This window comes from Danio aesculapii, chromosome 20 (genome assembly GCF_903798145.1).
Source record: "Danio aesculapii chromosome 20, fDanAes4.1, whole genome shotgun sequence".
NCBI lineage: Eukaryota > Metazoa > Chordata > Actinopteri > Cypriniformes > Danionidae > Danio > Danio aesculapii.
This window is the reverse complement of record NC_079454.1, coordinates 93,626-106,711: the sequence shown is the minus strand read 5'-3', so window position 1 is coordinate 106,711 and position 13,086 is coordinate 93,626. Positions and strand designations below refer to the sequence as shown.

General features: G+C 43.4%; 1 protein-coding gene across 1 annotated transcript in view; it reads right to left on the bottom strand.

Moving 5' to 3' along the window:
* The window catches only part of lrfn2b (leucine rich repeat and fibronectin type III domain containing 2b), an 83,158-nt gene that overhangs the window by 2,832 nt on the left and 67,240 nt on the right, over nt 1–13,086 (bottom strand). Inside the window, exon 3 of the mRNA XM_056445264.1 lies at nt 7,418–8,814. Within this exon, the coding sequence (XP_056301239.1) occupies nt 7,418–8,793 (1,376 nt within the window). The 5' untranslated portion in view covers nt 8,794–8,814. The remainder of the gene's footprint in view (nt 1–7,417; nt 8,815–13,086) is intronic.

Below are 13,086 nucleotides of genomic sequence, written 5' to 3'. Positions count from 1 at the left end.
CTTGGAGAAACAACTCAGACACATGAATGACTCACACAGCCTAATCTTCCATTTCAGTACACCTAAAATTTAGACATGTCAATGAATCACAGGACAGAAACTCTACAGCACTGACCACACTTCCTCTTTGCCAAAGGCTCAGCTATCGGCCAGCTAACCCAGTGTGTTGTGATTGACCAGCTGACCCAGTGTGTTGTGATTTCCCAACTGACCCAGTACGCTCTGAATGACTAACTGACCCAATGTTCTATAATTGGCCAGCTGACCCAGTGTGCTGTGATTTACCAACTGACCCAGTGTGCTGTGATTGGCCAGCTGACCCAGTGTGCTGTGATTGAACAGCTGACCCAGTGTGCTGTGATTTACCAACTGACCCAGTGTGCTGTGATTGGCCAGCTGACCCAGTGTGCTGTGATTGACCAGCTGACCCAGTGTGCTGTGATTGGCCAGCTGACCCAGTGTGCTGTGATTGGCCAGCTGACCCAGTGTGCTGTGATTGACCAGCTGACCCAGTGTGCTGTGATTGGCCCAGAGCTCAAGCTTGTGTAGTTTCCATGTAACATGACCCAAGGCTTCTACAGGAACAGGACTCAACAGTTAATGAAGCAGAACATCAGTTCTGGCAGGCCCAGTTAGTCAGACTCACTTCAGCTCAGCTGATCCTCCTCCACCTACAGGAATATGATGCCAATCCTGATTTCCTTTATAAGGTTCATTCAGCTCATTATTCAGTGGATGATCACTTCACTCAGCAGCTTCCTCTCTCACAGTCAGGACCTGGCACCGGACCCTTCTCCCTGAGTCAGAACATTATGTTGTAGTATAATATAGTCACCAAGAGCATTAATGATATCCACTGCACAACTCATTAATGCTGGTTCTGTTCGGTTTACCCCAGTGATTAATTAAGTGTTCACCCAGACCAGAACTACACCCCCAACCCAAAATATCTGCTCTAATGACTGTTTATAAATGATTATGCTTTAATAAAGCTATCTTTGACTACAGCGGTCCTGACAGACATTATGATTTCACTGTATCTGAGATCCTAGTGTCTCGCGTCAGCTTTTATTTCGTTAAGGAAAGCACTTTAATTTGACATCTTCAGTCATGCTGTGTGTAGGTTTCTCCATTTATTAAACGAGAACACAAACAGTAGACACTGATCACAATGTGAACATTAGCCTCTTTTTAAGGATCAGAGTTTGGCCTCAAGAGACTCATTAATTGTCCTTCAGACCCCCAGGTTTTGCCCATTTGTCAGGCAGATGTGTTTCCTGACTAAACTGTAAGCATGCGGCTCCAGCAGAGGGAGCTCTGGCCTGAACACTGGCCATGTGTTGTTCCTCTGCTTACTCTACACTGGTTTTCAGTTTGGTAGCCATGACACAATGGAATAGTGACGTTATCTCCGGATCTACTATGAGCTCCTAATGTGCTGTCTGTCTGCCACACGTAAGACCATTTAACCTGCTAATCCTCACTACGGTTTAAGGGACTTCCCTTGACCACCTGCTTGGATAAATTCTAGCGTCTGATCATGTTGTCTGGCTTCAAGACCACTGCTGCTGTTTGAGTATTACAACTTTTAAGGTAGTTAAAATGCCCAATAAAATGAGAAATGTTGCTTTGGCATTGGCCTTACAGCACATAGACTGACAGACATATGCATAGATAGATTGATTCATATCATAGACTAGTTAATCGATGTGTTTCTTTGCAGAATAATCCTGCAGCAGGGTTTGTGTGCAGAGATATCGCTGCAGATGAGTGGACATATCTTGTTTTTCCACAGCCTTGAGTTGGTTCTGCTGATCTGACAGCAGCAGTAATTGGCTGTATTTCTTCAGCCCATCTGTGCTGCTGCCACGAGCAGATGGCCGATCTGATATCACAGATGTATATTAATAAAAAACCCTCATACGTCATAGAGCAGAGTGGAGAGCGTTTACTTCTGCACACACACACATCTGATCTGTGGGTCGGCGAGAGCACGGATGCTTCACTGACACTCACAGTAAATGAGTGTCTCCAACAGCGCCTCTACATTCTCAAAGTCCACAGAGTTTGCTTGCTCATCTAATGTAGCCAGGCTTTCATTTCAAGTGTATTTGTTTATCACTTACAGTCAAAATTACACAGTTGTGGACTGGAATAACTGCTTAATATAAACTACTCATGAACTCCTGTGTTTCAGCGTAACTGTCATGCACATCCATCAAGTGTGTGTTTACATTAATAAACAATAGAAAAGTGTTCAGGCTACATCATAATGAACCATTTAAACACCCATCACAGGGTCAGACCAAGAAGAAGAACATCTGATCCATATGAGGGATTCATTCATTCATTTACTTTCATTCAACTTAGTCCCTTTATTAATCAGGGGTCGCCACAGTGGAATGAACCGCCAACTATTCCAGCAAATGTTTTACGCCGCAGATGCCCTTCCGGCCGCAACCCAGTACTGGAAAACACCCATAAACACTCATTCTCTCGGCCATCAGTTCCCCTACAGCGCATGTGTTTGGACTGTGGGGGAAACCAGAGCACTCGGAGAAAACCCAAACCAACATGGGGAGAACATGGAAACTCCACACAGAAACACCAACTGACCCAGCTGAGGCTCGAACAAGTGACCTTCTTGCTGTGAGGACACAGTGCTAGCCACCGTGCCACCCCTCTGATAGCTTTATTAACCAGCAAAACGGCTCTAATTCACTCATTCACTTTCATTCAGTCTTTTAAGTGGACTATATTAGTGGACTAGTGTAGGGGATAGTGCATGAGGGTATGGGGCGATTTCAGATGCAGCCTGTGGTACTTTTGAATGGGAGTGTGAGATTCTAAAAACATCATAATGGACACATTGATCTGATCATTACTGACATTAAGAATGTGATAAGATTTATATCACAAATGAATAAGGTAATTTTGAAGCTTCTATTCATCAATTGACCATAAAAAATAAAAATAAAACGGGTTTCAGCACTGATAATAATCAGAAATGTTTCTTGATCATCAAACTGGAGTCTGATTTATGCTGAACGTTTAAGTGCACTAGTGAGTGTTCACTAAAACACACACTCATAACCTCTAATACTGTTCATGTTTACTGCATTTATTAAGCGTCCGTGTCTCGAGGTCAGTCAGTCTGATGTGATTTTTGATCTGATCAGACGGGAATCACAGTATTGGTTATTCTACTCAGCCAATCAGAGAAGACGAGAGAAAACACTGTAAACACTTAAAGTATTGACTGCAGGTTGAAAAACAATAGTTCAATAACAGATGCAGCAATAAAAATACACTCATTTAATATAAACCGTACAGCAATAAAATATAGTGAAAGTGCACATGCTTCCATCTACAGTAATTTGAGGATTTGTAATGTAATGTCTTCATAGCACTGCTTTTCAGATAAGGTTGTAACTGTGCAATGTGTCTAAAAATAATCAGATATAATCAGAAGACATAAAACATTAGCTACAGACTAAAAATAAAGTTAAACATGGTTAAATGTACACCAACTTCTGCTCAACACAACAGGACCTCCATGCTCAGAGTCTTGCTGGCAGAATAACACAAGGGTTTTATATATAAATAAAACATAATGTGCTGCATTTTTAATATCAGGAAAAAGCACCCTGTTATTCCTGGCTGTTCCAGATAAACAGTTGTACTGTGAGGTATATGTTAATAGCAGTGTTGGGTTACTTTTACAAAGTAAATTACTGATGAGGCTTACTAATAGAAAATAGTAATCTGATTACATCACTGATTACTCAATGTAAAAAGTAATCAGATTACTAATTACTTTACTTTGAAGTTACTTTTAAAACATAGAAAACCTTTAAAAACACTAAATAAACTGCAGCTTATTCAGTGATTTAATATTTACTGATAAACAGTGCAATGGGCTGATCACAGCAGCTCAACATATTCAAAAGACTTAAAGAGACTGGTACGCCTGAAAATGCAAGCTGTGCACCTCCATTAAACATGAACTCATGCGTGCACAAGATGCGATATGTGAAGAGACCTTCACTCCTGATCCTGCACAAGAAATCAATTTAGCCTGTTCAGGCTGAGTATGACCGCTGTGTTTTTGGGCACCGGTGTCCTCCTCGGTGACGACATTGTTGTTGAATTCTTACTAAACAAGTGCTTGAACAAGTTACTGGTGGAGTTAAAGCAGTGGAAAGTCCTTTAGAGTCTGGACATGTCTGCATTTCACAGCAATATTTGTGTCTTTACGCTCAATGGAATCAGAGTGATGTCTGTATTTCCACTAGAAGAAGCAAACACTCTCGTCAGTGATCTACGTACAAATCTATTTTTTGTATAAATGTATAAAAACTATAAAAGCAGAGCATGAAGACTAACCGTACGTTCACACTGAAAGCGGCGAGAGTCAAAGTAGCCCGAAGTCATTCATTTTCAATGAGAGCCGGCGGCGAGGAGCAGCGCGGCGCATCTTTGCCGGTGTGGGCATCGAGGAGAGTTAACATCAAGTCAACTTTATGGTAATGAGCTATGACACGGTTCGGCGGCAAGCAATCAGAATGAAGAAGTCCACCACTTAAGAGTCCAGAGAACAGACCTGTGAACTTCGGTTCCGACCACAGTTATTCCCAAGAGTTTGATTACTGCAGTCACCGGATTTCCAATTATTTACTGGAAATGCATTAAAGAAGTTACTGATGTGCTTTAATGTTGTAACGTTATATGTTTATCTTTAAAAAATGCGACAGTACTGCTCCTTCAGGATATTTCAGACATATGGACACATATTGGATAATTAAGTGGAGCAAAGTCACACCACATGCTACTTGATCTTCCATTGTTAAAGGAATTTGAGAAGAAGTGCGCAACATTTCCACGCTAGATAGCATGTTTTATGCAGGAATGTAACTGATATGCTGCAACGGCCCCTTAAAATAGGAGATCAATGAAGCGAATTCTGACGCTCTCGCCGCCGGAGCTGAAGGCAGACAGTGTTGTCGCCAGGGCGGCCAGAGTGAACTTGGACGCTTTCACTACTTTCAGTGTGTAAAATAAAAATAAATTAAATGAAAAAACCTTATATTACATTATGCACAGCGATGTCCGAGCAAACACAGCAGCTGGTAAGATTAATCTATTGTCTTTTATTAGCATATGGCATCAAGTGTCCTGCTATTGTGCTGGAGTCTCCTACAACAGGCTTAAATGCTAAACACATTTGAATTGTCCAAGAATATGCATTTATTATTAAAGAGCTGCTCCAACACTGAAAGCAGTTTAGAGATATTAATTTAATAACCTACACCGTGTTCCTTCATATGCCAGTGCACATCAGGAGGGTTTTTACTCCTGCTTTTCACTGATGTTGGATGTCTGCTGACTAAACAAAGGGCAGCAGTGAGCGTGCACACCAACGTGTAAAATGTCATGCGTAAAAGCATAATTAAAGAACACCTCGGGCTCGTGGTTTTGGTTTGATGTGCTGCATTAAATCTGCTTGAGCAGTTAGACTGACACGTGCCTGAAGCTGCTGAAGTTTGAATAAACACAACTTGTCACCCAATCCCAAAATGCTCCAGCCGAACACACATTACTGAAGCTGAAGATGAGCCACTGAGGCAGAATGAATGAGGCACTGCTTGATTGATTGGTGTCTGAACACAAAAACACATCCACGCACGCACGCACGCACGCACGCACGCACGCACACACACACTGCTCCAACTTAAATATGCGTCAGATTAACAATGTTTCATCACATCTGGAAGACACGCTCTAAAGTGTGCAGTTGTGCAGTCGAGCTCAGAAACCGCATCTGCTTGACTGACTGATGGCCGTTTGGCACAGTGACACACTAATGACACACTTCAGCTTAAAGCTGACACGCCTGGCTTCCAGACCTGATGAAGCAGATGCTCATCTGACACACGTTTACTAGTGAGGAATCAGCAAATGTGACTATAGGTTAGACCAGGGGTGTCCAAACTCGGTCCTGGAGGGCCGGTGTCCTGCACAGTTCAGCTCAAGCTTTCTTCAACACACCTGCCTGGAGCTTTCTAGTAAACCTAGATTAGTTGGTTCAGGTCTGTTTCATTGGAGATGGAACTATAATATGCAGGACATCAGCCCTCCAGGACCGAGTTTGGGCAGCCCTGGGTTAGACGTTTACAGACACTTGATCCTTCAGTATGAGATCAGTGAGAGGAAGACATTTGTCTATGAGTGGTCAATGAGAAACAGTGCTCTCTTCTGTTTATTATACAGTATGGCACACACACCAACACTCAGCCCCAACACTATTCCACATGTTAACTGGTGTCAAATGCTGACAAATCTTTAAAATGTCACAAAAGGACACCCTGTGGAGAAGCATCCCTGTGGAGAATTCATCATTCAGCAGGATTCATCCAAAACACAACGTGTGTGTTCTTATTCTTATTACATCCCGCTCTTCTGTGAGAGAAAGCATGCAAAACAGAGAGATCACACCCTCACACCTCTGATAGGCTGTGATTTCACTGCATTTTTACTGTGAGTACAGACTCATCCTAAAAATCAAGGAGCTGCTTATTTATCCGTCAGTGTGCTGTTTAAAACACATTTCCCAGAGTGCCTCATCGAGCCATTATGAAGAAACCAGTCAATAATGTGTTCTGTCACGCTGGCACAATATGGACGTCTCTGATAAAGATGCCACACAGAATCGCTCCCTATGAGCTGAGCCTAGCAGTTTCTTCAGATCCTAATGGCTGAATTGCTTTACTGACGTTAAGTAATTTGATTTTGCCTCTGTCTGGCTTCCCTTTATAATCCAGCACTGTAGCTGCTGCTGTAATATACGATTACCCCATCAAAGAGCAGAGGACTGACAGACTATCCAGCCACAGAGCCTCAGAATCCCCTCAGTCAGTGAATAGTGAAGAGAGATGAGAGGACAGAGGAGGAGAGGGTAGAAGAGAAGCTGGAGTTTTATGAGTAAGCAATTAAATGATAAGAAGAATTACAGAACTACGTAATAGATCAGTGAAGTGGACATACTAAAGGGTGAGGAACAAATCCTGCAGACAGCTACAGGTTACAAATGTACGCCTCACTAACTGTCCTAAGTGCAATTTACCATTTACAGATTAAATAAATAACCACATACATCAGGGGTGTCAACCTCAGGTCCTGGACAGAGTTCAGACTCAACCCTAGTTAAACACACCTGATCCAGCTCATTCTGTATTGGAGCAGGATAGGAGCTAAACTCTGCAGGGCTGCAACCCTTTAGAAACTGAGTTTGACACCCTTGGCCTACACCGATCAAACCAACCACCCGAATCCCTACAGCTTGCTAAATCATCTTTCTCCTGGGTCAGCATTTCTGTCAGAGCTCTTCAAATGTAACTAAAGCCACTGTGTTGCATACCTGTAGATGAGCACCTCATCATCTGAGCAGTTGTACTGGAGCTGGAACATCTTGACTTTGGGAGCAGTCTTGCCGACAGTCCACCTGACCAGGGCCGCCACTGCAGTCACCTCTGACACAGACACCGCTTTCTCTGGTTGACCTTTGGGAATGCCTTTATTGGTCCTGGAGCCGCCTGTAATGTCTGACAGGCGGGACTTGGGTTGCGATGCCTGTCCTGTGCCATTGCTTATGTGTGGCAGCTGAATAATAGACAGCTCCACGGAAGCTGTTGATTCGCCGGCCAGGTTGGCTGCAATGCAGGTGAAGGTCCCGGAGTCCTTTGACGTGGTGATCAAGATCTCAAGAGTCCCGTTGCGATACACCACTGTGCGAGAAGAATTCCCCAGCAATCGATCTTCAGGAGTGACCCAGTGTATGGTTGGGATGGGATCTCCGATGGCATCACACCGCAGGCTGGCAGTCTGTCCCTCCAGAACCAGCAACTTGTGGGTGTGTTGAGTAATCAGTGGCTGCTCGCACAGAAACTCATGCTCCCGAACGTTCCAGAAGTAGCGACCCTTCAGGCCAGGAGGCGATGCGCAGGTCTCCAGGTCATCGTCTCTCTCCAGACGCCGGAACCACAGCAGTTCACAGTTGCAGTGCAGCGGATTCCCTCCAATACTGAGTGAGAGCTGAGGAGCGAACGGTGTGGTCATCACCTCTGAATCCTGCGCTCTGGCAAAAATAGGATCCGGTGGGAGCTTCTGCAGTCGGTTAGAGGTGAGGTCTAAGCGGGCCAACCTTTCCAGATCCACGAAAGTGCCCTCAGGAATGTAGTCCAGCAAATTGTGGTCCAGGCTCAGCTGGTGTAGGTTGATCATCTGCCGCACTGAATGCCAGGGCAGAGCCTGAAGGTTGTTGTAGGACAGGTCCAGATCTTCCAGCGTGGCTGCAAGGTCTTCAAACGCCCGCTCAGAAACACGGCTCAGCTGGTTGTTGTTGAGGATGAGGTGCTGCAGGCTAATCAGTCCTCGCAGGTCATCTGGACCCAGCTCCGTTAAACGGTTGTTATCCATATGGAGAGAGCGGAGAGTCTCCAGGTCCCCGAATGAGAAGGGCTGAATGTAGCTGATGGTGTTGCGGGAGAGCGTAAGGTCTACTAGGTCTGTCATGTTGGCAAAGTCCTGCTGTGTGATTCTCAGGATGAAGTTCCCCCCCAGCCGGAGCTCCACGGTGCTGCGATCTATATCAGACGGCACGAAGAGCAGGCCTTTGGCCGGGCACAGGGTCCCCAGCGACTCAGACAGGTTCTGGCATGCACAGTACTTGGGGCACGCTCGGGCCATCACGGCAACCATACCAAGGACCAGCATCTGACAGAGCCCGTGGTCCATGGTAGATTCACGCTGAGGGACCTGGAAGACAACAATACACAAAGGTTAATCATCCTCCTCAGAGAAAGCATGTAGATTTTGCATCAGGTGTCTGTGACGGTTGCTATGAGGCTTGTGCATGTGCTTATCTTTCTAGATTTCTGAACACAGTTTGGAACCATAATCAAGCAGCTGAATACTTGTGCATGTGTGTTACAAGCTTGCAGAATGGTTGTGCTGTAAGGCCGTGGAGACACATCTTGTGTCTGCAGTTCTGTGCCTTCAGCAGAAGGTTAATATGATGCTTTCAATTTGCAGCTTTTTATGGCAGCTTTTATTAGGTTTTTATATGATTTTTAGATCTATTATTATTATTTTATGTGCTTTTAATGATTTTTATTTGCATTTTCCCTTGTGTCTTTTACTGCTGCACATTTCATGTCTGTAAAGTGCCTTGAGATGCTACATTTAAAGTGCTATATGAAAATAATGTTTATTATTATTGTTATTATTATTGTTATTGTTATTGTTATTGTTATTATTATTGTTATTGTTATTGTTATTATTATTGTTATTGTTATTGTTATTGTTATTGTTATTATTATTGTTATTATTATTGTTATTGTTATTGTTATTGTTATTGTTATTGTTATTGTTATTATTATTATTATTGTAGCATTTGCTGAACTAAAGTAAAGTGATTTCTGGAGAACCACACTGAATATAAATGATAAATCTGTTGTCAGAAGTGAGCTATTGAGAGCCATTACAAACTTCATCATCACGAAATCTAATTTACAGGAATGATAATTAACGGTAACCCTAAACATAGAAGTGATGTTGATTGACTGTGTGCTGCCCTTCTGTGCTGTGTACTGCTTCATAAAAGCCCATTTTCAGAGTGTTTTCTGCTGAGTTGCATGCGATGCTCTGCAATAACCGGCTGAGGCCAGAGCTGTATTCTCAGTGCCGCAGCGAGAGGAGCACACATGCAGTGAGAATGCAGAAGCTCTGGGTGTGGCAGACACAGCATGTGTGAAGCATCTGAACAAATATTTACATCTTTAAAAACATGATTTCATCCTTAAAGACTTCTGTTTCTCACAATCTGTGTTTGCTGTCTGCCTCTGCCGGGCCAGTGTAAGGCTAATATTACACATTTTGTTGGGTGACAAGTTCATTAATGTGCTTGGCGAGAGGTGAGACATTTGTCTGAGTGCAGACACCCCATCACCTTCAGACCATGAGAAGAGAGACAGAGACACTGGAGGAGGATTTTCCCTGATTAGACTCTGAGAAATAGAGGACACTTCAGCTAATGAGCTGCTCCTAATTGCAGTCAGTAGTGCAAACTGCACAACAGAAAGCAAGAGAGAGAAGATTAAAGAGAAGGAAGGATGAGAAAAACTGACTGCCATTAGCACAGCTGCCAATTACTGCAACGGGGAAAAATGATGAATAAAAGTATTTTATTATAGTTATTTTTATTATTATAATTCATGCTCAAGGCCTCTGATAAACCAGTCATCCTCCACCTATGCCTCTTCATTGCTCTGGCTGGAGCAGAACTGGTCTCCTGACTGAGCCTGCTTTCACCCAAGGTTTAGAGTGAGTGGAGCATGCTCTTCAGTCAAGCACATCTATTCTTAGTGAACTGAACTAAACTATCTGCCTAAAAGACCCAAAAATTATATTCTGAACTTATTTTATAATAATGAACCTTGACTGCTTATCTCTGATGAGAAACGTGCAGCATAATTTACCAAAGAAATAAAGGAGACTATAAAGATGTGTGGATTACAGTTCAGTGCCTTGAGCCTTTTCTTCTCTCCTCTCACACTCCTCCTCACCTGGGCAGATTACACACACTCGGACAGACGTTTCACAACTAGAGGAACATTTACACCTTGAATACTGACCACCATATTGCTGACCTGCTGATCCACTGACAGTTCTCTCTCAATCAGTATCTGCACATTTTATTAACTGCACGACTTGTTGGAAACCTCAGCTTAGGTGGTACTGAGTGATGTATCAGGTACTGGCACAATAGTGAACCACAAGAAAAGTATGCCAAACAGGACTGTACTGTGCAGTGGAAAAGCTCCAGTGTAGTCTTACTTTAACCTCTCTAAGGCGTCTGTCTGAATATAAAGATGGAAAGAGGTGTGTAGCCGCCTGCAAGGGCTCTTTCAAGATTGTTCAACCTTTCTTCTGGAAACATGAGGCATAAGTATCATCAACAATGGGTAGGACCACAACAGATCATTTTGAATCTAACTTCTCTGCTGAGCTGTGAATGCTGCTACTGCCACGGCCGCATACATTGAGAGCCTTCCAGGGTGGTGAAATATAATCAAGTAAAGTGGCAGTGGGCTGATTATAGAGAGCAAAACAAAGACACATTCCAACACAAAGCAGAACAATGCTTTAGAAGAGACCAAAATGTAGACGCAGCACCTTTAAGGCTTCTTTTGGCCTGTAATCTGACTGGACTGCTGAAGAGGGGCAGTAAATGCCTGAAGATGAAACACAGGCCTGAGATCAGGCGAACAGCTCCGTGATGCACAGTATACACACTGTATATCTGAGACTGAGAGTCTTGAAATAATTTGTAGTAGACACAGGGTGACCAGATGTCCAGTGCTGTATTAAAGCCATAGACTGTGAAAGATATGGACATAGAATTTGTGACGTCACCCATAGGTTTCTGACGAGCGCAAATGAAGCTGAAAGTAGGCGTGACCAACCGTCACCATTTTGTTCACGCGTCATTGCGCTGACCGGGGGATACCAAACAAGGGCAAAGAGGCAGACCGTGAGCGGAGCTACAGACACATTCTGCTTAGACAGGCTTTCCTATGGGAAACCATGTGACTTGACAAAATTCCAGTGTCAAGCAATTTTCACGCAATAGATGCAACACGACAGAAACAAAAGGGTTATATCTGTCCCCTGTCATTGGTTGGGACTGGTAGAGCTGTGCATGGGTGCATCGTCTTTCAGCATGTGACATCTGCATTAAAATGAACTGAATCGGTTTTATTTTAACTAGTACTACACCAGCACTTCTACACTACTGTCCTGCCTGCCTGACATGCTGGAATGTCCCACAGTCTTTATTCTCTTTTCTTCATTCATGTTAAGCTGCTTTGACACAATCTAGATTGTGAAAGTGCTATAGAAATAAAGATGATGTGACTCCTCTGTTGATTAAACGTTAACAAAACAGTTCGATTAGTGATGCATATCAGAACATTTAATAAGCAGCCAAAGAAGCAGCAGTTAATCCGGTTAGCGTGACGCAGTAAAGCGTGTTTGATTGTTGGTTAATGCGTCCCTGGAGCGAGACACTGAACTGCTGTGCACCTGCTGGGCTTCAGTCCACATCAACACCTGGCGAATAGAGATAGATAACACTGCACAGGGTCAGCCGTTTGCAGATACATATACTGTACATATGTGCTCTGATCATCTCCACATGTGTGTGTGTGTGTGTGTGAGTGGCACATTCACATACACAAGCTCATCTCCTTCATCTGTATGCTGAGCTCATCGCAGAATACACTGATATTGACATAAAACGGATGAATGCAAAGTACATTATGAGTAGCAGCTAGCCTTTCTGTTTTAATTACACAATGCCTGCACAAAATTAATGAATCTGAAGCCGGTGGTCAATATTTGCTAATCACAATCCGTCATTCATAATCCAACAATCTGATCTCCTCCTGCTGCTTTTTGACTTTAACAGAAAAGCAATAACACCTGAATTTTGTCTTTCTTTCTGTCTCGCACATATTCCTTCAGTGAAGTCAGCCGATCACCTGTGAACCCTTCACTATCATGGGTTTATTCGCTCCAGCGGTGTAGAAAACAGCATTTAGAGAAGCGCATTACCGCCAGCAGAGCGTCTGAAGTGACACACAGCACAGAGACACGTCATTCTCCACTGAGCAGCTTTACTGGGATCTCACAGGAAACACACCCATAATCCCTGCGTAATGTGTCAGTGACAGCAGCGGCACAATAACATCTGAATATTTACCACACAATTACTGAATCTGCAGTACAAAAGCCAAGAAAGAAAACAGTCCAACACTGATCAAACTATTCAGATCATGCTAATCCCACTGGACACCTCAACAAGACCTGCAGATCTCTCAATCACGCAGACAGAGTAATGCAGGAACGCTGATGTATGATTAGAAGGACAGCTGTGTTCTGTAGTCTGGCTGTATTCATTCCATTGTGGATGCATGTAGTAATACGGTGTAAACAGGGTGTAAAAGGAACACAAATAAAGATCAAATC